A 27,696-nucleotide genomic window follows, 5' to 3' on the forward strand; every position below is an offset into this window, starting at 1 on the left:
TTTGTGGCTGCAGTTGGCAAGATGGCGCCGGTGCTGGTGGAGAAGAAGCTGCTGGGGCCGGACGGGCCCGGCGGCGCCGAGCTCCCCAGCGAGGAGGAGGAGGGGCAGAACCTCTGGTGAGCGCGGGGGTGTCGAGGGGGGCGCCTCCCGGGCCGCGGCACCGCGGCGGCGGAGGCGAGCGGCTGCTCTCGGGCGTTCCGTGCCTGTCACGGCGGGGTCTCCCTGCTCTGCCGAGCCGCCCCGGCCCTCCCGCGGCGGGCGTGAGCCCCCTGCCTCGGCCGGCCTGCGTGAAGCGTGCGCCCCGGGGCCGGGCCGGCGGTGGCGGTGGGCGCCGGCTGCGGGGCCGCGCTTGGGCCCCGCTGACAGGAGCGGCGGGTGGCGGCGCCGCGGCACGCAGCTGCCTGCGGCGGGGGCCGGCCCGCCCGGCGGCTGAGGCGCCGGGGCTGGTGAGGAATGCTGTCCTTCCCGGGTCGGGGGTGCTCCCGGCGGGCGTGGGGGGAGCCCCGCACCCGCCCGGAGACGGCCAGCGTCGCTGCGAGGGCGAGGGAGAGCAGGCGTGCGGAGCCGAGACGTTCGGCTCTGCGGGCCAGGCTCCAGCTCTTGTTTTACCGTTGCTTGTCTGCGAGTAACGTTCTTAAACGTACTAATAACGGCAGAAAACGCTGCGTATAAAATACAGTAATGCATTGTGGGAAGAGGTGGACGTCAGTTGAAAGCAATTTTTTGCAGTAATGTGGCCTCCTATAAGGGAGTAAAAATGTTACTGTACGTGTTTTAGAAATTCTGAAAGCTTTCCTCAAAAGGGTGGGATACTTTTGTTCTTTTAAAATGGATTTGGATCTTCAACTGTAACATCATATCTAGTTTGTAAATAGAATGAACGTAACTGGATTGGTCCGTGCTGATCTGCTGAGCTCATCAGTGCTGTCAAATGGGCAACGTGTGAGTTGTGTTTTGTGTGTGTGCATGCATATGTCAGTCTAACAAGAGTGATCCTGTTTTTCTAGGTCCTCAATACTCAGTGAAGTTTCTACCCGGTCAAGATCTAAATTGCCATCAGGCAAGAATATTCTTGTTTTTGGTAAGTAACATATGCAAGCATATGGGTGGTTGGAGTTTTTTGTAGAAACAAAGCACGTTTAAAACAACGATGTGAACAAACTGACACCTCTGTTAAAATTAGGTTATGTGATGTGATGTGATCTACGGTATTACTGTCTTCAGGCTGGTAGATTTATTTTCTTTATGGTTTACACTGTTAGACGTATAACATATTTAAGCAAATGGAATGTAACAGGGAATAACTTAAGTGCTTCATTCTTGTTATCATGGTATGAGCCAATGGATTTAGCTGCAATACTTGAAAGAAGACAACAAATGATCCAAAAATGTACAACGATACTTCTGATTACTTAAACATGTTTTGAAAAATCTTTTCTGTGAAGTTAAAATTAATTCTGAATGTCTTTTTTTTTTTTTTTCCTTGTAAAAACTTGCTGGCAGGTGATGATGGTTCAGGTAAAACCACACTTATGGCTAAAATACAGGGAGCAGAGCATGGCAAGAAAGGAAGAGGGCTGGAATACTTGTATCTAAATATTCACGATGAAGACAGGGATGGTAAGTTCATTTTATATGTAATCTCTGTAATTAAGTAGCTGACATGCTTTTTTAATAACTGTAGTTTCATCAGTGTATTTTGGGTTGTACCCAGGTCACTGGTTCCAGCACTGTTCTGTATGTTTTAGAAGCTATATCAGTTTCTTAAAAGTGAAATGCATTTTACATTCAGTGTACATTCTCCCTCTTGCCCTTCTTGCAGCTTGACCTCTGTGTGAGGAGAAAAAGTACACTTGAGCAGGTCTCGGGATCCATTTACTTTTAGGGTCGATACATTTGCTGATGTTGACTTACCAGCTACCAGCAGATGTATTGTCATTTGGTATGACTGCTTGGTAACTATAGAAAGTAAGTGATACATCTGTGAGAATTTAATTTTCAGTATGGATTTCTCGGGGTGGGGGCTGTGTGTGGAATTTTGGTTAACTATAACTGGGATGTTTTGTTAAGAGTTGAGTGAGTGAAGAACAGAACTTAAAGTCCAAATTAGTATTTCCTTTTGTCAGATCGGAGCTTGTCTCTTTGCCCCTTTCTGTTTGTTGTTGTTGATTGCTCTTCTCTGCTATGTGGGAGGGGGATGACGACAAGAGGCTGTTTAAAAGCAGATCTAATGCTCAGAATGCTATTTTTAGGAAGGTTAAGGACAGGAAGAGATGGAGAGTGAGTTCGTTATCCTTGCTCCTAAATCTGCCTCTGCTTGTCTCTTTTTGGGCAAACTGCTGGACCTCTTTGCATTAGTTACTGTCTTCAAAAATGGGGAATGACAGTCTTCCTATTCATGACTTCCTTTTGAGTTTTTGGTTCAGAAGAGGGAAGCAATGATGGTGGTTCATCCATATTCCTGAAAATAAATGAACTAGGAAGATCCTATAATGGTATTTTGGAAATGGAAATGTACTGAAGGCTTGCACGAGTGATTAAGTACCATATGTGACTCGTTGTTATGGAGATTGGTTCTGGGCTCACATGGCAGTAAACTGTCTTTGGATACTAAGTTAGGCATAATGAAAGGATGGGTACGTTGCCCGTGTCTTCAGTGGCTGCCTAATCTTGTAGTTCCTAAAAATCTTTTGTGCTGTAGTTTTAAGGGCTGAGCCATTCTTGGCTTCTTGAGGTTCTTGATGTAAGTGCTTTCTCACCATGCACAATCTTTAGTACTGCATAAATACTTAAGAGGGGAAAAACTCCTGCGATTAAGACAGCCTGTGACATCAGGCTTCTTGCAACATCAAAGGAGGTGGTGTTATAAGCAGAAAAATGTTTGGTGTGCTATTTTTCCTGGTGCTGTCTATCATACCTTAAGTATGTCCCTACTTTGGAAAAATTTTGGGGCTATGCCTAAGTATCTGGAAGTTATAAGTATTTAAGGTGATTAGGAGAAGCCTGTCATAAGAACTCAGGCAGCACTAGCTGGAAAAAAAAGACCTTTTTGACTGCCAGACTCAGCTGGAGAATTCAGGTCTTCATGCATCCCTCTAATGGATGTGTTAGGATCTAATAATACATGCCTCTTCCCTTTCTGTCTCATTAGTGTCATCAGCAAGCAAAATAAGTAGCAAAGTGGGTCAGGACCTCCCAGCAGGCAAAGATAATACTCTTCCTTCTCTAGGACAGGTTTGAGTTTGTTTCTTTAAACTCTGTGTGTGCTTTAGATGTGTGTAAGCTCCCATACAGATTTGGGAACAAAGCCTTTATAATTGACCCACAATTCTTGGAAACCATAAAGAAACTCAAGATAGGCATTCAGGAGCTGACTATCACATACTCATTTTTGAGGGTATCTGCTTTTTATTGTACTCCAACCTATTCAAGACTAGCAAACCACAAGGATTTCCTGGGGTGTCAAATCAACACTGGAAACTGAAACTGTGTAGTGGAGTGAGATCTTCTCAGCTTCTTTCCCAGGTGCTAGAAGATTTCTTTCCTGTCTTTGCCTTTTTCTTCTTCATTTCGGAAGAGTTTATTCTGTCCAGGAGAAATATTTTGGTCATAGTGCTGAGTCATTATCTACCTCCCACCTTCCTTTGGAAATCTTAAAGAAAATCTGTGTTGCTTCTTATCCCCACCCCCACCCGCCCCTTCCTCCTTTAAGGGGCTCCTCCTACATTTGAAGTAGGCTTACTCTAGATTGCTAGGTACATATCTTAGTTTACAGTTAATTTTGTCTTTTCCCCGTAAGATTAGATCAGTGATTAAATTGTTCTTTTTTTGGTAGGAAAGTTAAACAGATGCATAGAAAGCACCTTTCTTTTGAAGGACCCCCGTGGCTAATACAGGTGCCCACTAACTTTTTGGTTTTCACTGTTACCTGCTTGTTTCTTGGCAGTGGCTGATGCCTAGCTTGGATGGCAAGATGCGCATCACCACCGCGTTGGTAATGAGCAGGTCCAGTTCTGTTAGGTGTCAGTCGTTCAATGTAGCACGCAGTACTTTTCTCCCCAGGTCTCAGGATAACTTAGAGTAAGTCTGCTACTGAATCTCTACCTGAGAAATCTCCTTCCTAGGGTACTGTCCCAAATTCTGCCTAGGCTAATGCGTTTGTTCAGGAAGAGGTTTGGGGGTGCCCGAGAAGCAGTCCTGAGAGAGAGAGGATCCTCCTAGATCGTTAGCCCCAGGTACAATATCCTTGGAGCATATGGCTGCTTCTGCGTACATGACGCCGTAGTTCATCTGGATGAAAGCGCTTACAGCACTGGCTGTAGAGCTAACTGGGAATGTTACAGGACCTAGGAGCTCAGGCCCGAGAGTCCTCTGTTGGTGGAATTTCTCAGCGAGTGTGGCCAGTTTTAATTTGTTGCCTTTCTTTGTGCTGAGCAGAGGTTTTGTGTCGATGCTGGTTAGCCTGCTTTTGAGAGCTGAGAATTTTTGCTCGTAGGAGGGAGAAGAGAGGCTCTGCGTAATTTTCTAAAGGATGTGTATTTCTAGAGTAGCTTTCAGAGTCTTTTGCAGTGATGGGGCAGAGTTTAAGTGAGGGCGTGCAGCAAGACAGTGAGACAAACTACATCGACTGGTTTTCTAGCGGTACTGTATGGGTTAGCTGGCGATTACGAACACCATGGAGAACTTCCAGGTGAACTGCCTCAGATTACAAATGCAATACAGTTGTCTGGACTGCGCCAAATGTGCCAGTGAAGTAGAGCCATTCTGTTGCTGTGTTGTTACCTGTAACAAAACCAAGTAGTCTTGGTGTTTTGCCTCAGGTTTGGACTGGCCACAGTCATATCATATGCATATTCCAGTTGAACTGGTTGTTCCAGATTGAGCCGAGTGCTGCTGGTATTCTGGTTTCTAATGGGAAAATTGTCTTTTTGTCAACATCTTTAAAGTAATTCTCTTGAATATTATTTTTTCATTTTGCTTCTCTTCACAGCTTGTAATTACCACTGATACCTTTTGAATAAATGCAGGAGATGTAGTCGCAGTTCACAGAATCAACCATCTGCAGTAAAGTTCATCAAAGCTGGAAAATCTTTTTCATGGCTAAAGGGATAACGAAATACTGACAGGATTTAGAAATGTAGTTTTAGCAGCTATTGTAATTGTCTTTAATAAGTAGCACCTCCTTTTCCAACAGGATCTGGTGATTGTTTGCTCTGTTTTGGTGTCTCATGTCATAGCCACTGTGAAAGGCGCGGTTAACATTCACATCATATGACTAACGAGGAGCTTGATGTGGTGCTGACAACGTTGAATTTGCCATCAAGTCCTTGCCAAATTGTGAACAACTAGTACTGTATTTTTAAGTGTGTAGCAAATGTAAATCACAAGCCATGCCTCTTTACTGTAAGAAGAGAGGAAAACCTTTCATTTCATACAATGTTATTTCTTCCTTTTAAAGTACATTTTAATGTGAGGCTTCCAGTCTTCCTAGCAGATTGATTCTGTTTGAGTGATAGTTCCAACTGCATTCTCGTTCCCCTTCTATTCTAGTTCCAGTGTGTATTCTAGATATTAAGCAGAAACGAATCCTTAAGTAGGGCAAAGGTGTTTAGGAAGCAAAACCTTTGTAACCTTTAGATACTGGCTTAAAAAAGTGACTTGGAAGCAGTGAATTAAGATACCTGTCAATTTTTGTTACTTGCTGAGGTGTGAAAGACTTCTGTGATCAAAGCTCTCACTACAGCAGGATCTATGAAAATGCTGATGAGAGTTGTAAACTTTCATAGAGTATAGGTAGACTTAAGTTAGGTTTTTAAAACTTGCTTCCTTTCTGTTTTTTCAAACTTTTACCAGACTTTCCTTCTGTCCTTAGAGGTCTTCCAAGAGCTTTAGGTTTGTACATTCAGTGGTGTAAGAATCCTGTGTGATATCAGTGAGACGGTGTCCTGAAGTGGGGGGGAGTGAGGGAGGAAACAATGAATATGCAAAGGTGCATTTCTTAGATACACAGCGATTATCGTAACTGTTTACTGCAAAGGATGGATCTGAGATGTGCGGTTGGAAGAGGAAGGTCTTTAAGTTAAAAGTGTAACTGTTGGCCCATTTGCATGATGACTGATGTTTGGATGTCTTATGACAACCTAACTGTACTTAAGTAGGAGCATAACAAATGCTAAATGAAGACTGCCCTCGTATAGCATCATGATGTAATCTGTCTGTAACTTGGCTGTTCAGTAATTTCATCTAAGACCTGATGAGAAGGGTAGTGTGTGTACCTCTGTACTCTTTTCTCCTTCCAACTTCCTTGATGAAGTTTTTGCCCTTTTCTAGAGCCAGCGTTTTTGATCCTGATGGATTTTTTCCTAGAGTGAAGTTACAATAGCCACAGCAACTGGATTTGTTTTGTGAAGTTAAAAGATTTGAAGCACAGAGCAGGGAAATATAGTGAGGCAGAGTAATTATGAAGCTCAGTAGCTGTTTTGAAAATTTGGGCTCTGCAGTGATTGGTTTGTTGATGCATGTATTTCAGAATTCGTGTATCTTGAATGTGCTACCTGTGGAGACCCACTGTTCCCTCTGGGCAGCTGTAGTAGAATAAGGAATACTTTGGAAGAGGTGCTAGGAAGAGTCTAAAGGTAGAAACAAATGGCGTTGTTTCTTTTCAGGAGGAAGTTCTGAGGATAATGCAATTATTTTCTTTTTTTTTTTTTTTCTTTAATTTGGACAGAATTAGTTGTTCAGAGTACCTGGATGATACTCCAGTTTCAGTTTCTTCTGTTCTTGCCAAAGTTCAGGTTTGGGGTAGAACTTCTCATGCTAGCTGTCTGTCCCAGCTGATTCCCCCACCCCCCCGCCCCCCCCCCGCCTTGCATTTCAGCAAAAAATGTCCGGTTGCTATCAAAACACTATGGTGGGAGAAACACAAAAACTAAAATACCAAGTTGTTTGTCCAGTACTCATTTAGTAAGCAGCCTGCAAGTAGGAGCCAATGTTAAGTCAGTGTGAATTAAGAGCAGGTAGCACAACCTTAGAGTTCGGTAGGTTGTAATTTTATCCTGTGTCTGCTCCTCCTGCTGTGCTAGAAACGTAAGCTACTTATTGCTTGTATCTTATTTGCAGCTTATTTCTGTTGTGAGATGACTTTAGTATGTTAAACCAGCTTATGTGTCTGAAGGACACCTAAGGCTTCCCTGCTGGACTCAGCTACAACCACCCCCTTTTGAACTTGGGAGTTACGTGTGTGTCACATGTATTCTGGTTTTACTTGGAATATACATATTTCAAATTCAGGAGTGTTGTATGGTATCTAAAAACTGTTGTGTCAGCTGTCATTAGTAAAAGCCAAAAACCAGAAGTTATTTTTTTAAATTAAAAGATTCTGAACCAAGAAAAAAATCCTGTTGAATGAAATCATCTGCCGAGTAATGTAGACGTTCGCACATGCACCTGTCTTGAAAAGAAATAGGCAAGATCTGTTTGTAGCTGGGCTTTGGTCTTCTATTTAACAGTAGTGTACTTGTCTGTTTACTGGTAGACTAGCAAAGCAAAAAGTCGGCATCTGTTGAGTTACGACTGTACCTTTTCCTTTCAGATCACACTCGCTGTAATGTTTGGATTCTGGATGGAGACTTATACCATAAAGGGCTGTTGAAGTTTGCAGTTTCTGCAGAATCCCTGCAAGACACCATTGTAGTCTTTGTTGCAGATATGTCTAGACCTTGGACTGTTATGGAGTCTTTACAGAAATGGGCCAGTGTCTTGCAAGAACATATTGATAAGATGAAAATTCCTCCAGAAGAGATGAGAGACATGGAACAGAAGTGTAAGTCCTTGTGCATCCATACATTTCTGAGCTTTTTTTTTTTTTTCACTAGTTCTTGCAGCTTTCTTTTGTAATGATAAATTTCTTCAGGTTAGTGTTTTGAGAATGGCTTGGATAACAATTACTTTGAAGTTGTGATTTCAACTCTAATTCAGATAGACTGTATTGGGCTTTGAAACAACTCTTTCAGTTTTGCTGTGCTAACAAAACATAAGGTGAATTGGTCGTCTAAATCCCTTGCAATAATGAGGTTTTGATAATTTGATTTTTTTAAAAGGCCAGTTTTTAAAAGATAAATTCATACAGAGTCATTTTTAAAAATAGTGACAAAATTCAGTAACGAAGTGAGCTTTCTCTGGTTGAGTTTGTGTTTCAGTAGGTCTCTTTGCCGTTGTTTTCCGTGAGGCTCAGACTGTGATCCTGGTACATCTAATCGTCTGTCACTAAAGCCATTCCTGCCCTGTGACTTTAGGAACGTTGTATAAATTAACTGTCTTTCCTGGCATGTCTGTGGCAGGAAAGAATCTGGCACTGCCAAGCACTCATCTCTGCACTGTTGTTTCTTGCAGCTTCGCTTCTTTCCTAGTTTTGAATGTTTCTTGGGAGTTTTTTCTGCTTTCATATTGAATTACTCCAAAATAAATTCCTTCTGTGGAAAAGACCTTAGCAACATGCATTCCTTTTCAGCTGAAATATAGATTCAGACTGATCGTTCTTGGTTGCTGCTTTTGTTCTGCTTGTTGTTGCTGCTGTACTGGAGTGTTTAAACCATGCAAGTACTGTCTGGTAGCTTCCTTAGATTCACTTTAGGGAAGAGAGTAATCTCTTTGGCCTGGGAGCATTCAGATATATTTGTATAGCTGATTTCCTTTATGAATACTAAATACTACTTTTACAAAAGGCTTGTGCCTATAGCAGACTAGCTAGAGTTTAAATTTAGTGACTGAAACCATCTGGGTTTAATCCTCAGGTTATATTAAAAATTGTCAATTTTACTTTTTTTTAAGGGAAAATGCTTTTTTGTGGGTATGTGTGAAAGATTTTGGGGGGAATGAGAGATGGAAAGGCAGTTCTAGTCTCAAAATACAGCAGCAAATCTGATTTTCACTTTTCTGAGACACACCAAATTTTATTTTTTATTAATATTATTATATATTTATTATCCAAATAAATACGGAGTTTGTGCACTTAAATTCTGTTTTTGAAGAGAGAAGTGTTTTCAGCCTTCACTAAGAGTGTACTGTGTGGAGGCGCCAGTTACAGCTATGGCAAAGCTTTAGCACCGTGTTTGGGGAACTTAGAAGACATTCCCGTAGTATTGTCTTAGGGATTTCTAAGTTAAAGTACCACAGAAATTCGTAGTTTCTTCTTGCACTTTAATAGAATCGAGGGGAAAGGAAAATTTGTGAGCTGCTAATTCACACGCTTGCAGGACTCTGCTGCCATCCTATGGCTGAGCGGTGAACCTCGGGCCAGTGTCAGCATGCAGGTGAAACAGGGGCCTTCATGTCTCCACTCCCAACTTCCATCTCACTCCTTTTCTCAGTCACTGTGTAGAACACTTGTGTCATCTCAGGTACTTGTCTTCTGACTTCCTGCAGACTGTCCTTAAGACCAGGTCCATGCTCAAAACTTTGGCCACCGTAGCTTAACAGCAAATTGTGCTAAAAGAAATTCCTGTTACACCTGTGGCTGTATTAGTGTAACTGCTTAGACAATATAGAGTCTGAATAATGCCTTGTGACTACAGTCCATTAATAAAGCTACACCAGCAAAGTTTTCCGTACTAAAATCCCACTGCAAATGCTTCCCGAGATAAGCTGCCACTTAGAAAATGGAGAATCACTGTGTTGCAAGAGGCTGGAGATGAACAAAACGGGGATGATAAAGCCGTCTGCAAAGCAGGCAGTTGAAACGTAGGAACAGGGTGCAGAGAGAAGAGACGTGCTAAATTCATTCCAGTAAAGCCCCGCTGCAGCATAACACCACGTGGGTATAGATGTGTCTTGACTTCAGCTTGCAGAACCGTATTCCCTTACACTTGCTTCTAGATACTAGCTGGGGCGTGTGGGCCAGGCTGAACGTCCACAGTGCTTTGCCTGGCTGTTACACTCAGTACCAGTAACCAGTACTTACCGTTGACCCTGGGGAAACGTTTTCTAGTATTACCCCATTAGCACCCATTTAAAGTGCTGCTAGGTGATTCTTTCTCCATGACTAAGATCTTATTACCAGCTTCCAGAAATCCTTTTGTTAGCTCACCATTCTCAATGGAATTGAACTTTGGAATGCTTGTCTTTGCTTTCAAGGTTTCCATGGCCTTTCTCCACCCAGCCTTTTGTCTTGTGTTTGCTGTTTGAGATACTGAGTCTTGGCTTTACTGGGTGGATGATGCTAGGCTCCATCTGGTATAGGAGAAGCTTTCCTTTTGTGTTCAAGAGCTTCCAGAATGGGAGGCAGGACACACATATGGAAGCAACAGGCTGCTTTGAAAGAAATTGAATTATTCAGAGTATATCAAGACCATTGTTTGTCTGTACTCCTATCACTGAGCTGCTCTAGAAATTCCTTGCTAAAAGCTTGGCTAGTGTGGATTCAGATAAGTAATGTCAGTTCAAATGTTCTATTTTAATTCAGGCTCAATTATGATAAATCATTGTTTAAATAATACACATTTGAATAATTATTTCAGGGAAGATCTAAATTTTGCCTCCCTGTTTATGACAGCAAAGCAGAAAAGAAGATTGTCAAGAATCAAGAAATGCAGAAAGGAAGTATACTGGTAAAATGGCTATTATATTAATGTCCTCTGGAGCATTTGAAGCTAAAGACTTGAAACACAATAACATATTTTTCTGAAAATTAAGTGTCCCATTTAAGCTGAATCCGTTTCAGGCTCTCTGGTATTTGGGCACATGATGAACTTTGTCCATTAAAAGTTTGAGAGTGGAGATCAAGTAAGAAATAGATATGAGAGGTAAGGAAAAAGTATTATATTGCTGTGTGACAAAGAAACTTTAACTGAATTGAGCTGCTTTATTAGCTGCTTAGAATGCAGTTTGTTCATAAGAGGTAGTCTGAGAGCACCTGTGATACAAGTTTACTTGGATTTAACGAGTAAATTTTGAATGGGAATGGGGGTTGAATGAGAGTGTTTGAAAAGTGTTTAAAAGCCTATCACTAACAGGCACTTAAACCACTTTAATTCAGAAGCAAATGTATCTGTGTTCAGGATAGGGTAGTTAGAAGTTCTTAGTATAGCTTTTACCTTCTTCTAACCCTAGTAGTTACTTGTTCAGCAGATGCTTATGTTAACTGAAGCTGAGTGTTTTTGTAGCATTTCACAGTCTCTGGTCAGGGATTGATGCCAGACCATGTGCATTATTAACAGTCTGCAACAACAGTTCATCTCCACAGGGAAGATTTTTTCCTCTCTCCGTGCGTGGATCAACCAGAGTGAGATACGGCCTTGTTGATCACTGGTCTGGGATGCAGTGCGTTTGGTGCTGCTTACTCCTAGGGAGAGGGAGGAGTTGGGAATCTCAGCTCTCTAGATTGTGGTCTTCATTCCCATTCAGCAGAAATTCATGAGGATGTGCCATCAGATTTCTGAAGTTTCTGTGTTGCATTTGCTATTCTTTATATTAGTAAAATTCTTGGGATATCTAGAATAATGATTTGTATTGTGTTGTCGGAGTTTTAATGTTTTCAAGAGTTTTTTCTTTCCCTAATTTGAGGGGCTTTATACTAATAGATATGTCAGTAAAGAAAAGATTTTTCTGCTTTGATATGAACGAAACGTAGGAAACTAGTATTGTCTGATTATAATGCTGTAGTAAATTGAAAGCAGTATTGTCAAATATTCTTTTACATCTGATTAAGTCAGAGAGGCTTATCTGAATGATTGTAGTGGATATAAATGGTATTCTTTTAACTGCTGTAATACACTTGTCTTCAATAGGGTTTTTTTCTATTCTGAGCTAGTAAGAGTCTGAGTAATTAAATAAATACTTTTTAAAAACCCTCTTCTAGTTAAATGCTCTGGAATTAATTTGCTTTCTGTGACATAGACAGTAAACATATTTAATGTGCAGAATCTATGATGGAATTTTGATTTCCAGTTGCTGAATATGAACAGTGCTTGAGGAAAGCAGCTCTTTGAAAGCATTGTTGTTTCCTCTCCACCAGAAGGCACTGTCTCCCCAAGTTTAAAAGCAGCTGTGTTCAAATTTTTTTTTTATTTTCCTGGACCTTGGCATATATTGAATAGGTGATTGGAAGTCTTATCTGTATTTAATGTAGATTTTTTCTAAGCTTTTCTCTTGTTTTCCACAAGAATGCATCAATTTATAATTCAAATAAAAATTGTAGATTGTGCAGCTTTGAACAGAAGTGTTTTTCTGATTTGTTCTTCCTTCCACATGCCCATTCCATTACAGGAATGGTTCCTATTTTTGAGAAGGTCCATTGACTTCATTTTGCAAGGTTTGTATTATAAACTTTTCTGAGGTTTTACCACTTCCTAAACCTCAGAAGTATCAGATGACCTGCAGTACAGTTGCGGTTCCTTCCCTGTCACATGGATGGATGTACTGAACAACACTCTCTTTGTGACTGTGCTGGAGATTGGGAGCTTTTTTGAAGAGCTTTCCTTACTGTGTGTACAGTCAGCCTGCTCCCACTGTTTCTAAAATAAAAGACACCTTCATAAGAGTAAATCACGGAGCTTTGCTTGCCTCTTTCCTGGAGGCTCCTCGTGGCTGAGCGAGGAGGAGGCTTCAGGTGGGATTGACATGTGAGGGAGAGCCCTGGGCCTTCGGGAAGTGCTGTGCCTGGGAACAGATGCATCCAGCAGGCAGACTTATCTGCTGTGTGGCTTTCATCCTGAAAAAAGACATAAAAGCTGTTAAGTTTCAGCCCAGTTTTGATAAAGCGTGCTTGGGGTCACAGTGCGCTTCCAAAATGGTGTTAATACTATTTCTTAGGCACTTCAGTAGTTGATTGTATTCAGTATTATTGGAACACTCTTCATTGCCATAAAATTGAAGCATTGAAAACACAGAAAGCATCTAGTGTCCTCTGGACTCCATTGTAGTTTTCCAGAATATAACTGGGTCTCTTCAGATAACATTTAGAAGTCCTTGAGTCTGTATTTCTGCAGGGTTTTTTTTTTTTATATTTCTAGCATTGGACTCGTGCAACAGAAATGGAGAGCAATAGAAACTTAAATTGAGTAACAGTTTATAAGGAAGAGTGGCCGTTTCAGCTTGGTGTTTCTATGTCCATTTACATTTTTGCCATGCTTTCTTCCAAAACTAGGTACAAATTGCCCTGAATATAGGCCATGTTGCTAAAGTACATTTATGTTTTCTGTTTTCAGCTCCCCTATAATGAAATGCATCGAGTTGAGGAATGTGCATTTGTGCATACTATAGCTCTTGCAGCTAGTTTTGATTATTTGTAATGGCTCCAAATTGCACTTGATTGAGCTTGCCATATATTTTGGTGGAGGAGGATTGTTGTGTCTGAAGGGGCAACAAGGCTTAAGCTTGTGTTTTGTTCTCGTATAGTGCCTCATTATAAAAGGAAAAAGAAAATTGAGATTTCTAGTTAGTTATAGATTAATTATGGTTTAAAAAGAATAACTAGTTCCTTTGTTATACCTTAAGAAGATCTCTCTCTTAATAGTTATAAAGGAGTTTCAAGAGTATGTAGAACCTGAAGAAGGCTACCAAGGATCACCGCAGAGAAGAGGCCCTTCTTCTGGCCAAGAGGATGAACATGTTTCTTTGCCACTTGGAGAAAATGTGCTGACTCACAACCTTGGTATTCCTGTGCTGGTAGTTTGTACAAAAGTGAGTTTCTGGTTCTGTTTGCTACTATGGAAAAGTTTAGTTACTTTTCTTTTAGAAGGCATGCTTTATACAGATGTGCATAATGAATTCTGATTAATAGTGAAGGGAATTATTTTAAAAGTAAGCTTCTGCCATCAGTGTCAATTTTTAATTTTGCAGAAGGGTAGTAACCTTCTCAATCGTATGTTAATTACTTTTATCATTTGATTTATTGGTGGCATTTTAAAACCAAAGGCTCAAAGTAAATTTGGTGTATGTGTAATATTGAGGAAGATATTTTAGGATGTGCTGGGATTAAATGCCTGGTTTTTTGTTTTTCTCCCTTTATTCCAGTGCGATGCCGTGAGTGTACTAGAGAAGGAGCATGATTACAGAGAAGAACACTTCGACTTCATTCAATCACACATTCGTAGATTCTGCTTACAGTGTATCCTTTCCTGCGCTGAAGGGATTTGCTGTAATCTGGAAGCAAGAAAATAACTTTTTTGTGTTGAATTGCACACAAAGTTAATCTGAGAAATTTCACTTCAAGATTGCTTGGTATTTAGTTATTTACTGTGTAGCATTTGTTGTTTTGAAAATGTTGAGAGATGTATAAAAACTTCTTACAGTTTTTAAATTGCACATCAGATTTGGAGCTTTTGTTCGCTTTCACAGGATTTGTCTTGCATTTTGTGGGGTGGTTTTTCTTGGTTTTCCCCTCAGAACTTGTAATTTCCATGTCAACCTGAGATCTCAGCTGTCTTAAGTTTTTGACTTTTTCAAAGTTAAGTGCCTGGGAGGGTAGGTAACTTTTGTGTATGTCAAAGAAAAGTATCATGAGTCTTCTCCTGTTACACCCCCCTCCTTTCCCTGAATACTAAATGGCTGTAGCTTTTGCCTTGAACTACTTCTCAAAATTAGGTCTAGTAAGTGTATATCCATTAGGAGCTCCTGTTTTGAAATTCTTACTATAATTTTAACAACTATGTCTTAGGTAATTTTCCTTAAATAAATAATCAGATGGGGCTGCCTTGATTTATACATCAGTTAAGGAGGAAAAGAACCTTGATCTGTTGTATAAGTACATTGTACATAAAACATATGGTTTTCAGTTTACCACACCTGCCTTAGTGGTAGAAAAGGATGCAGTTTTTATGTAAGTTAGTTGTATAAGCAGCATGGTTTCAAATTGTTTTCTGTTAAGCACTACACTTAATATAACATATATATATATAAAAATAACTTTAATGGTTTGTGTCATTCAAAAGTTTAGTATGTGAGTCTTTTGAAATCCTGAATTAAAAAAACAGCTTAGTGTATGTTGCTTGGGTTACTTGACTGAGAGCATACCATTCCAAGCTTTTAGTATCTTTGGAATTTAGCTGAGAATTAGGACTGACCTATAGAAAAATTGCCTTATTCGGGTAGAAGACAGTAGATAAATGGTCTATGTAGAAGTGCTTTTTGTGACTGAGAAGGCAAAGCTTTCCTTCTTTTTATAGACCTGCCGGTTGGGACAATGAAAAGAAAATTGCCATTTTACATGAAAACTTCACAACAGTGAAACCAGAAGATGCATATGAGGACTTCATTGTAAAACCTCCTGTAAGAAAGGTAAAAAGGGGTAAACTCTTCCCTGCCCCACCACAAATAAGTGCAGTTTGCTTGAATGACTGCTAACTATTGATATTGAGGAACTCCAAATCTAAATAAAATTTTTTTTTGTATCCAAATGTGTGAAATATCAGGCTTTCATTTTCCAGTTGTTTAAAATAGTGCAAGCAAACATAGAAATCATTCACCTTGGTGAATGAAGGGCAGTCCAAAAGTAACCATTTCACATGAACCTTTTTGCATGTGTGGGGCAAAAATGCTTTTCAAAAATAGAGAATATTGTTGTAGGACTTCAACAATTTGCATATATACACACATGGCATTGAGGTTACCATGTAAAGGCGAATCTTGTAAAACAAGGCAGTATATCACTATTGCATTGCATACAGTTAATGACAGATTTCTTCATGTAAGGCAAGAACAGTAAATAATCCATATAAATTCTGTATATTGCTGATTTTGTGAGTATAGGCACAAAGGAAATAGTATATGTATAAAATGGATAATATGGAAAATTGTAAAATGGAATTGAATTCTGGTCTGTGTTGGAAAGCTGCTTTTACAACTTTCTCACTTAATGTGTATTTGGAAAGTATTTGAAAAAGGGAAGAGCTGTTTGAAGCTTTCATGTAAGGGAAGGGTTTAATCCTGGCACCTATAGGAAATAGTCATTGCCTAATAGCAGTGTTATGACTGATAAGAGCTAGTGTAGTGCTTTTGGGGGCTGAGGGATTGCCTGTGGTGTCTTACGGAGTAAGGTAGTCTCAGGTCTTTGAAGAGATGCTGATGAGATTAATAGCTAAACTTAAAAAGATGAATATGGCTACTTGCCAAGTACTCATCTTTCTAGGAGAATGCTCATGGGCTGGCATCAATGCTAGTCTACTCCATTCACTTACAATTTTTTTTAATGACAACTTTTTTGATGTTACTACTCTTTTAAACGTGAAAGAAGCATGTTTTTTTTTTAAAAAAAGAAAAGAATAGTATTAAAGATTTGCCTCTTCTTTTGATCAACAACACAAAAACAGTTACAGTAATTGCAGTTTTTACTTCTAATAATGAAATATTTTGTTCAACAGTTAGTGCATGATAAAGAGCTGGCAGCAGAAGATGAACAAGTATTTCTGATGAAGCAGCAGGTAAGAATGGAAGAATGAAAATAAGTCCTTAAATAAGATTTCACTTTAAGCTCTCCATTGTTAATGCCTTCAGTTTTTCATTCCTCATTTAAATCACTAGATAGCCACTTTTCAGCTTTGCAAATTCAGATGTAATTATGAAACAAGACTTTTTCTTATTTTAGCAAATACGAGTAGAATATACGGGCACTTATCTTGGTGACCTGAAAGGGAAAGATGCTGAGCATGGAAATAATTTACGTTTCAAAGGAGAAGAGCAAGAAGATAATTTAAAATTGTACAACATAGATGTATTAATCTGCAAAATAGAAATACTTTTAAAACAACATCTTAGCATTGCTGTTTTCTTACAGCCAGAGGCTTGAAAGGCTTCAAGGTGTCAAATTTAGCTATGCTGTATCTTGTTATTTTCTTTACTGCTCTATTATTTAAAAAACCTAATAATACTTTCCTGTAGAATTGACTATAAATATCGTATAGGTTACAGACTTGAGTACTCGTCTATGGTTCTGGCTTATAGTTCTGGAACGGCTATGTAAGACAAAAGGACTGAAGCTTATTTACTCATTTTAACTCTGTCCTCTAGTGGTAAAGGCTGGAAGTATATAAATATCAAAGAGGAAGCCTGTAAATATCAGGAAAAAAAATCAAACAAATTAATGGTTAGTCAGCTTCACTGTCTTTTATTCCTTTATATTTGCTGAAATATATTTAATATTCTTCATATGTTGTTTTTGCAGTCATTCCTTGCCAAACAGCCAGCAACGCCTACAAGAGCATCAGTAAGTAGGTCCAAGAGAAGAGTAGGAGGTGTTTTGTTTCCTTCTAGGGAAGCTGAAGAGGTTCATTTGTAAATATAAATGTAAAACACATGGTCTGCCCTAACTACAGGAAGTAAATTAAAAAAAAAAAAAAAAAGGCAATATTTTAAAATGTTGCTTACAAATTACTTCATTCTAATTCACTGTGGAAACATAGAAATATTTGATGGTTATTGAACTGAAGATTCATTTTTTCTTTTAGTGGAGGCACATGCCCAAAATAACTGGTGCTGCTTTGTTTGGGGTGTTTTTTCACCAGTGTGTGTACACTACAGTGCTAATATAAAGGTTTAAAAAGTAATTTGTATGTAATGTTACATTTGATTTATATAACTAATCCATTTAATTTCTTCCCTGATTTGTGTGATTTGGATTTTTTTTAAAGGAATCTCCTGCAAGAGGCCCTGCAGGTTCCCCAAGAACTCAAGGCAGAGCTGGTCCCGCCAATGTACCCAGTGCCTCACCAATCACATCAGTTAAGAAACCAGATCCAAATATTAAAAGTATGAATAAGCATTTTACTGTTTTTTATCATGTGTTATTACACTTTAAAAAAAAATCCTCTTTTGTAGAAAAATTTTGGAATTTATTAACTAATGGTGTAGTTAGTTTAAGAACAAGAATGAATTTATGACATAGCTTCAGGTTTGATTTTCTTCTTTTTGTCATTCATATGACTTGAAGTAGAGATCTGTTATTGCCAAGCAGTCAGAGTTCAAAACCATTATTTCCTTAAGTTGCCTAAATGAATTTATTATGCATCAGGTGGATTATTTGCATGGGGACTTCTTTAAAATACACACAGTTTTATACCTCGTATCATCACTTCCTCTGGAATCCACAATGCAACCTGTTATAAGCCCTCTCTAGAATGTAATTTTCTATAGTACATGAAGTAGCTTGGAAGGTACACCCATTCCCCTCCCTCAGCCCTAAGATGGAGCTCCACGTTGTTGAGTGGTTTCTTTCCTCTCTGTGCATTCAGAAAGTTGGTAGGGTTTTTAATTATGCACTGTGGTGCCACACCTCACTTACAGTGGAGAAAACATTCATGCGGTTCTGGATCTTGTCTCGTTGCTGTATATCCAAGTTCTGATTTATGAAAAGTAGAATGGCATGAAAGACTGCACTAAAACGTCTGTGTGGTTTGTTAATGGACTTGGAAATCTCTGAATTGCACATCCATCCTTAATACTTTTGTTTCTTGGCTTCTACGCTTACAAAAAAACAAAAGCATACAAATATTTAGATTAAAATTTTGTGACCACCCCATTCCAGGACAGCAGTAATGTGCTTTCAGTCATCTCTGATTTTGCTAAAGAATGTAGAGGACTAGTGTCTTTAAATTGAGGAAAGAGAGACTCTCATATTTGACGTTTATTTCCTTGATTGGTAGGAGAGTTATGTATGTATATGAAAAATAACTTCTATCATTTACCAGCAATAACTCTTCTGTGATATATATATATATATATATTTGTTTTTTATTTAGATAATGCTGCAAGTGAAGGTGTCTTGGCTAGTTTTTTTAACAGTCTCTTGAGCAAAAAGACTGGCTCTCCTGGGAGTCCTGGTGCTGGAGGAGTGCAAAGTACAGCCAAGAAATCAGGTATTGGACTTGTTGTTACAGGCCGTTCTGCATATTTTTAGTATTTTATTTGGCCCACATTGGTTTAACTGCGTGTTATCTTTTAAAGTGAAGTGCCAGAGCTTGACAGATGACAGTGCCAAAACGTGCAGTCTTTAAAAAAGACCTAAACTACTGCAACTTCACAACTCCAAGGCTTTTATTAAGCCTGCTGTAACGTGATTCTTCGAGTGACGTTTTACTGCTGGGATATAAATAACATTTGAGTCTTGGTCATATTCAGAAAGTGCTAATTTATTTTTTACTTTAGAATTCCTTCCTTTATTGACACTTAACTGTTGCTTGAAGGAAATGCAGTTTATTGCATTTGGACTGAAGTTTCCACTCAAACTATTTAAGTCTGTCAGGAGTTCAAGTTTAAATGAGTTACTTCTTATGACAGCTTGAAGTTATTATCTCATTAATTATTTAGTATTTTATTGTGATCCAACACAGCTGATCATGTGGATTCATTCTGTCTGTGTGCCTGTGACTGCGTTGTATGAGATATTTGCTGATAAGTGATTGCACTAGTTTAGATGAAAATAAAAGAAACCTGTCAGAATACTTGGTACCTATGCAAAACTCAGTGTTGTGAAACACCTGGGCGTTCCACACGGTATTAGAAATTTACTGCTTTGATTATTTAACTGTTTCTTTCTGTTATTGGCATTCCCATCACACATTCAGGAGCTTTCCTTCCAGAAGTAATTGCACTACTGAATTATTGATAGATATTCTACCTCTGATCCCAGACTTGTGAAGTCATGTAAAATATAATGGTGATGCCAAACCCACGGTTTCTGATGCTTAGAGGAGAGTGTAAGGCCCAGACATTCTGAACTGGAAAAGAAAAATATTTGATGCTAGTCACAACGATGATATTGCTAGTAAGAGAACCAGAGCAGTTGTTGGAGTGTGGGTATTTGAACTGAAACTGTCCCTGGAGAGGGGAAGTAAGGATTTTTATTTTTATTTTAATTGGGAAGGGTTTTATATGACATTCCATGCTCCTAAAGCTCAAAAATGGTTAGAAATTGACTTAATGGCAAGTCAGTATTTTGTTTTGTTTTGTGGGTTTTTTTGGTTTAGCATGATAAATTCTGTAATTTATCTTTATTAAATTTATTTATTATAAAGATAACAATAAAATAATTATTTGTATTATATATTATTTGCATAATATGATATTAGCTACACTGTGAAAATATTTAATTAATTCTTTCCTAATCCGGAATGAAGTTAAACACTGAAAGGTGTCCCCTGCTTCGTCAAGTGCAGCCTCGTGCTATTACTGACCACAATGTCAAATTAACTTTTTATAGAAATAGGACTAGAAATAATTTTTAGGGATTATTTCATCCATGCTCTTCATCTAAGGCAGAATCAGTTAGGGAGTTCCTGGTTAGTGATTAAAAAGCGAACAAGCTCTGAAATAAAAGATGTAATGTCATCTCTCCAGGAAGCCTATTGTAATACTTAATTTCTTAGTTATTTTTTCTCTTGTACAGTCAGTATTTCTTAATCCCAGTATTATTTGTCTTGTTCGAATAGAGAGAGAGAGATCACTGTAGCCCTTTTGTCTTTGCAGCAGTCTTCTGCATATTTGAAAGCTATTACCCTTTTGCCCGTGACTTTTGTCTGGGCTACAAAAATACACTTCTGTGGGCCTTTCCTCACAGGACAGTGTTTTTATGGCTCTGATAATTCTTACTGTTGTCCTTCAGACACTCTAGTCAGATGACCTGTTTCTTTTGGTGCTCAGAAATGAATGCAGGACATCAGACGAGGCTTTGACTGCCCTAAGTAGGGGTTACTTGATCTGTGTTACGTATTGTGCTTCTGTTTAGACATCTCGATGTGATGCTAGGTGTTTTGCATCTGTATGATGTTGATCGGGATTTGTTGTAACAATACAGCCAGTTCAATACAATTTCTGCCTCCTAGTAGGAGGTTTTTTTAGTTTGTATCAAATTACCTTAGTATTTCAAAAGGTCATACAGTTGCTTAATCGGTGTTTTCCATTCTGTTATTATGCACCACTTTGATAATTTATATAAATAACTTTTTATCTCCAATCCTGTCTTTCAAAATCCTTTGTAGTCCCTTCAAGCAGGCTTGCCTACAGATCTGGTATCTTCAACAATTGGACAGGGTAGACTGCTGAATAAAAATATTGACTAGTACTGTGGATTACTAAGGGGTAATTTTATGAATTACAATACATGCATTTTTCTGAACTATGAAGTCTATTCTTTCTAGTTTATTTATATGAAGGTTAGGTGAGTTGTGATATTGGCCACTTCTGCTTTCCCCAGGGGACTGTTACCCTCTCATAGAAGGAGATTTGGTTGGCTTGGCACAACTTGTTGGTAACAGATCTGTTTTGATTGTTGTGCTGGTAGGCTGTTTGTAAGCACCTAAAACATAATTGCAATTTCTGGAAAAATACTAGAGTGAAAACTACCTAGTCTGTAGTGGGCTCTAGTCATTCCTCTTTCAGTGTTCTAGAACATTGTGTGCCTTTCAGGAGTTTTCAAAGATAACAAATGGCTCTGTGTACCTTTTTTTTTTTCCCTTGTGTCAGCATTAACTTCTAATTTAAATAGATCATTTCTCTCCTGAAACATCTAGAGACAGTGGTCATACGTCCTTTCTTAACTTTCTTGTTTTGTTAGACTAAATTAAAAAGTTTTCTTCTAGACTTCTGTTAGAGGTTGAGCTCTTCATTCGTTCCCATCATTGGCTTATCTTTTCTTGAACGTGAGTGGTTACAATTGTATGCAGCACTGCAGATGTAGCTCATTGTAGTGCCTGGTACAGCAGTGCTCTTTCTTCGGTGGAAGTGCTTCTCCTGAGTGATCTCAAGATCACAGTTGGCTTTTCTTGGCAACTCATACTCATTCCCTGACTTTTGGAACAGAACAATCGGCTTTCACTCACAAGAGAATATGACTGTTCCTTGTCAGCTGATGTGCTCACGTCATATTCAGCCAATATAAGATTAAACTTTCCTGAGAAGGTAAAGGCTCCTAACATGGGTATCTAAAAAGCTCTTCTTGAGTTTATAAGGTAGCTGGTGATAACAAAGAAGATTACTTGCTCTTTTGTGGAAGAGTTGAGAATATCTTGGAGAAAGTGTTACTTACAGCAGCATCCTCTGTGTGAGTAAATGTGCTAAAATGATCTTTGCAGGCATTTTAATTGTCTAATCTAAACTGTGTAAAGAGCCCTAAGTTTTCAGAAGGTTGACAGTAAAAATATTTAGCTTTAAAGAGACCATCTGTTTCTCCCACAGCTATGAATATCCTGTGGTTGAAATGTTGAGATTCTGTCACAGGATGAGGGAGACATTGTGGATCTCAGCCTACTGGTCAGCCTAATTGATTAATTGGTTTCTGCTATGTTAACTCTTACTCTCTCATCTGGGCAGATGCTGCAATGTCATGCCCATTTTTCACGCTGTGTAATTCCTCACCCATCTTATTTGCCTTCATGTTTCTGGAGTGTCTTTCTTCCGCATGTGTAGACTGTGATATTTCAAAGAACTTCAGTTGGTGGTTTCTGTGGTGGATTATTTCTCTTTGCATGGACTTCTAGACTTAAGCAGTTATTTCATATATATTCACAAGAAGATTCTTGCAGATTCTAAGATTTACCTTCACCCTTCTATTCCTGTGCAATAGATAAAGAACTAGGGTTCCCTGCTCTCGCTCTAATCTAGAAAGTAGGTTACATATGATTGTATAGAACACATCTAATTGACTAACGGCGTTACTGGCCTTGACAGTATTTTTGTAGGGAAACTGAAAGCAAGTATCAATTTAATTTATAATGGAGGGGAAATTTTTACTTTCTCCCATACAGCTCCTTGTATTTCTTCTCCTTTGAAAGATGCTCACCTACGGTGGTGGGAAAAGGGAGTATGTGTAAACCTACATATCACTGAATAGCTCAGCAATGTTTTTGCTATCCAGTGAGGTAGTTGCAGGAGACAACTGCTTGATATTATTTTGGAGGCTTAAGGATCCAGTTCATCTAGCATAAAAAAAACCCACAGTTTTTGTTTAGACCTACTTTTGTTTGAGCAAGAATTTTGTGTGGGTTTTATTGTTTTAGGTTTTTTAAACTCCAAGGTACCATTAGTCTACATGTAAAGTGTTTTGTATTGTTAAGTTATATTACAGTTAATGTACTAATTTTTAAATTTTGTTTAAATACTTCTGCTTTGAATAGATGCTATTAAGAGTACTGTGGCTTATGACTAAAACCTTTATAGTGATTAAAGGTAACCTTTTAACTTGGTTGTCTTTGGGAAAAAAACACTTAAATCTCTAACAGTCAAATCTTGCGTTCTTAATGTTTTCAGCATGTACCCTGGAAAAAATCCACCTAATATTTCACACACATTTGAGCTGGAAAACAGATGCTTGTTAAATTCTTTGGCTATGTCAGGAAGCTGTACATGGTTATATAATCTACTTCTTGTCTAAAAATACAGCTTTTTAATCTTAAATGCTTGTATGCTCTAAGCATTAGAATATATTGTTCCAATTTCAGCAATTAATTTGTGGGTTTATAATTTTCAGAATGAGAATTAAACTGATGGTTCAGTTAGAGAATTGTTAAAAAGTTCTGAGTCTAATATAAAAATGTAAGATACGCCTCTCCATGAAATACTTCAGTGTGTCTGTTTCCAATTGAAGAAGTCCTTTGAAATGACTGCTCTGAGATATTACATGAATATGCAATTCATGTCCCCTTTTTTAAGGGAAGCATTGTCTGCAGACATAAAAGAGTTCTTCCTGTTTGCTGTGTTTTAATATTAAAACACAGCAAATATGTGACCAACCAAATGTGATTTTTGTAGCAGGTGTCCTACATACCTTGGAAACCTTGTGGTTAAAATCTGTGTTTAAACTGCTTGCTCTCGATACTAATAATAGAATTGTGTACAGTTGATTTTTATAGAAACTTCTAAATGTGGTTGTTTTTAAAATGTTGGTTGCTGTAAGATATATCACAGATATTTTTGTGCTTTATGCTGCAGCGTTTTATCTCTTTAAGGTGAATCAAACCTTAGTATTCATTGGTCTTTACATAGACGTTACCTTGCATTGTGTCAGGCCCTGAATTCTTGGGTAGGTGGCAAAATAATGAGAAACTAAATAATATATTGTCATATAAAAGTGATCTTATGAATACTTGCACTCTATTGGTTAAAACATTTCATTGAAATTAGATCTCTAACTTTGTCCTTTTTCGTTTTAGGACAAAAAACAGTTTTGACAAACGTTCAAGAGGAATTGGATAGGATGACTCGCAAGCCAGACTCTATGGTAACAACAAACTCTCCTCCAACAGAGAACGAAGCTTGATAGCGTATAAAAAATTGCATATGTAAATGACCAAATAACTATGTATATTGATCTGATAAGACCAGGAATTTTCTGCTATGGCAGATGCTATCAGTTTTCTTGGGGCAGGGGAAATGAGCTTACTACATCATTGCCTTGTCCCAGTAAAAAGTGCACATTCAGGAAGTTTGCATATAAAATCCCTCTGTATAAGATAACCATTTAGAGTTTATATAGGGCAATTCTTTTGGTTTTGGAGGTAAGCAGGTGCAGCTGCATTTCCTGTTGTGAAGAACATAGAGAAGCAAAATGGAGAATTCTTACTAAAATACTACTACTGACTGCACACAAGGCAAGAAAGAGAAACGAACTCCTATTTCAGAGTTACTGGAATTGGCTACTTGTATGTTTGCAAATGCGTTATATTCTTGGAAAGGTGGTGGTGATGGTGGTGGTGTAACAGAGCATTAATGAGGTGAAAGAAGCCTAGGTAGGGAGTGGAGCCCTAAATGGGGAAGCAGATTTGGGACAGTGAGAAACTAGAATGTTGGATTGACTGGAGAGGAGCAATGTTGTTAAATCCTGTGTTTCACATAGGGTAAATAATCACTGTTTTAAAAAGACTACTTTACATTGGAGAATTCCAGGCCAAACACTAAGCATCATGGGAATTTATTCTTGTTATAAATCTTGTTTTAGTTTTTAAAAAGAAGTCTAAGAGTGTGGATGCCCTTTCTGGTGTAGCTGACAAAGGGAGAAATTATAACTTGTTTAGATCCAAGTGCCTGGCACAGTGTGTGATGTGTCTTTAGAAGGTGCTTGAACTTATTGTGCACTGTAGTACAAACAGTCACTGTTTGGTTTTATTTTAAAATCAGTAGTTTGGCAATTTGTATTTAATTTTAAATCCTGTTTTCTGATAGCTTCTGCCTTTTTTTATGCCAAGAGGCTAGCCTATGAAGAATGGTGGGTGACGTATCATTTTCCCATAATGAAATGTGCTACAGAACATTCTCAGTATTTTTTTTTCTTACTTTTTGTAACTAAATATTAGCTACCAAGCTAAAATTGATTCCTGCCTTACACCTGTGGAAGTTTTTAAAAGAAACTTTCAAGGCCCTAGTTCCAGCCACATCTGCTGCAGGTGCAGCCAACTCCAATTCTGAAGGTAATCTAAAAAGTATGAATGTGTACATGATGAACATACTCAGTAACTTGTTCTGTATTTTCTTTAATGTAGCATTTCATTTGGAAAGATGGGTTGTGGTTGTCCCCGTTGCTGTAACGGAGCTCTGTCCGTGGTCACATAAAACCATCATTCTGTAAAAGCAAACAAAACTGCTACGGTTATTGAAATGGCACTTTGATTTTATATATGGTATGCTTGTTTTACATGTACACACTACCGTAAATTAAAAATACCAAGCATATTCTGTGCTCTAATGCTGAAGGGAAAAACCACAATTTGAATTATGCAGAGTTTACTTTTTATTGATATGAACTTGTTGTACTAAATCTGATGTCTGGATATAACTTCCCTAATATATATTGTTACTTAAATACACAGAATTAGATTGACCACTAACACAGTACTGGATGTTAACTTCAAATCCTATGTTACATCAAGAGGCTGTTCTTGTAAGTCTGTCTAAACATTACCTAGAAAGCTAAGAGTATTTACTTGCCTCTTTGACAAACATTAACGTATGTTATTTGTGCCAGTTTTTTTGTTGAAAATACTATATTTTTCTTCATTTTTTACTTTTTTTTTTTAAATAAACGGTATGACCTGAAGTTACACAGTTGTCTAGATAACAGATTAAGACTGTGGATGGCTGATGGGTAATGTGTATGTACTTCCTGGTGCAGTGGGTGCCAGTTGCAAGTTACCACACCGGAAGAAGTAATTACACACTGTCCTCCTGACACTGAGAATTCAGATTAGAGACTAAAACATCAAAAACTCAACAGGAAAATTGAAAAAGTGTGTGATCGTAATGGGATATAGTTTGAAAACCTCAGTCTGAAACTGCATTTTTTTTGGTCATCTAACCTGATAAGCACTTTCTCTAGCAAAATGGCTAAAACTTAAAATTGAAGTACTTTTCCAGTTCTATAAAAATGTTAAATATACTAAAATGGATTGAAACTGATAATGTATGATAACTTAACCAGCTTTGCAGAAAGATGCTTCTGACAAAACAGAAACAGATTTCCGGTTTCTAATTGCAAGTGAATGCTCCTAGTTTATTGACAGAAAGTTGTAAGTAATGTAGCATCCTGTGGTTGCCAAAGTCTGTCAACTTTGGCGAGCTGCACAGTTGTTATTCTGGTGTCTTCAAGCATTGGAACCAAAGGCCAAATTGCAAACAGCCTTTACATTTTCAAGTGAAACTTCATTTTATTTGCAGATACACTTGTATGGTAGACTGTTTAAACTGTTATATGACTATATTTATATGCATTATAGTGACTGCATCTACTGTTCACGTTTAAACTAAGAAAACAAAAGATCAAAGCATTCAACTTGAAGCAAATGGAAAAGTTTAAAGATTGGCCCTCCATAAAAATGTTGTGGTTATGCTGCTTGATTTTAAGTTTGCACTTTTTTTATTGGCATTTTAAAAAACTGTTTAAACTGAACAGAATTTCGTATTTTATTTAATTTAACTACGTTGAAAGTGACTGCTCTGTACATCATGAACTTAACAATATACATGCTGTAAATGAAAGTTCACTGTCCTGTATACTAAGTTTATTGGGTTTTTTTCCAACTTACAATTAGGACTGCAAATGTATGAAACAAACCTTAGTCCAGTTGTATGGCTTTAACCAGGTGCAGTATGCAGTCATGTGGAATCTTGCTTTCTAGTGCTGGCAAAATGAGGACGTCTTTAATTACTGGCTTCAATAAACACGAATCCAGACTGCTTTATGCTGTGCTGCTTTGTTGTTGTTTTTAAGATCCCCCTTCTAGAGCGGTTTCTGCAGGAGCAGAATATTGGTGAGTTCTGTGAACAGGAGAAGTAAGTTGGCTTGTACAGTGGTGGACCGTAAGGACAACTTCCTTCTTAGGAGTTCTTGTACCAGCCTTTGCTAATGCAACCCCTCTCTGGAGTTTAGAGCATGCACCTTGTGTAAGTAAAGCAAAGTTGTAAGTTAGCTACCTTTGCAGAGAGGTGTGCTTGCGATAGTTTACACATAAACTGTTACGTCAGCAAAGTAATATATTTCCTGAGAATGGGGAAACAGTTGTATATTTTCCCAGGTTAAGATGTATAGCTTCTGATAGATTTTGTGGAATACTGTATCCAAGGAGAGCACTGGTCCTAAATTTGCAGGATTAAAATCCAGGTCATGAGAAGTTTAAGGAGTAAATTGCCTGAGTGGTACAAATGCCTCTTCTCTGCCAATAGCAAACCTAAGTTTTATCCCTTCGGTGGGTGTAACAAGTTCTTCCTAGTAAGCATAGAAAG

General features: G+C 38.3%; 1 protein-coding gene across 3 annotated transcripts; it reads left to right on the top strand.

Annotated features, from left to right (window-relative positions):
* DYNC1LI2 (dynein cytoplasmic 1 light intermediate chain 2) lies at positions 1-27,155 on the top strand. 3 transcript variants are annotated; one of them, XM_086468974.1, is made up of 13 exons: positions 1-116; positions 1,008-1,081; positions 1,504-1,620; positions 7,592-7,822; positions 13,511-13,677; positions 14,011-14,104; positions 14,680-14,815; positions 15,162-15,273; positions 16,356-16,415; positions 17,156-17,197; positions 17,622-17,739; positions 18,729-18,845; positions 24,135-27,155. In XM_086468974.1, the coding sequence occupies exons 1-13, from the start codon at positions 22-24 to the stop codon at positions 24,239-24,241; spliced, it is 1,470 nt and encodes a 489-aa protein (XP_086325100.1). In that variant the 5' UTR covers positions 1-21; the 3' UTR covers positions 24,242-27,155. The 3 variants fall into 3 exon arrangements, with proteins under 3 accessions (XP_086325100.1, XP_086325099.1, XP_086325098.1); XM_086468973.1 differs by lacking the exon at positions 7,592-7,822 and having other exon boundaries at positions 22-116; XM_086468972.1 differs by lacking the exon at positions 1,504-1,620 and having other exon boundaries at positions 22-116.
* The last annotated feature ends 541 nt before the right edge of the window (positions 27,156-27,696 follow it).

The sequence above is a fragment of the Leptosomus discolor genome, chromosome 8 (assembly GCF_034619465.1).
Source record: "Leptosomus discolor isolate bLepDis1 chromosome 8, bLepDis1.hap2, whole genome shotgun sequence".
Lineage (NCBI taxonomy): Eukaryota > Metazoa > Chordata > Aves > Leptosomiformes > Leptosomidae > Leptosomus > Leptosomus discolor.

Excerpts from the sequence above, each read along its gene's own strand:
- DYNC1LI2 (XM_086468974.1), top strand. The coding sequence starts at position 22 with ATGGCGCCGGTGCTGGTGGAGAAGAAGCTGCTGGGGCCGGACGGGCCC. Across the intron at positions 117-1,007 it reads GAGGAGGGGCAGAACCTCTG|GTCCTCAATACTCAGTGAAG; the intron begins GTGAGCGCGGGG and ends CTGTTTTTCTAG. Across the intron at positions 16,416-17,155 it reads TATTTCTGATGAAGCAGCAG|TCATTCCTTGCCAAACAGCC; the intron begins GTAAGAATGGAA and ends TTGTTTTTGCAG.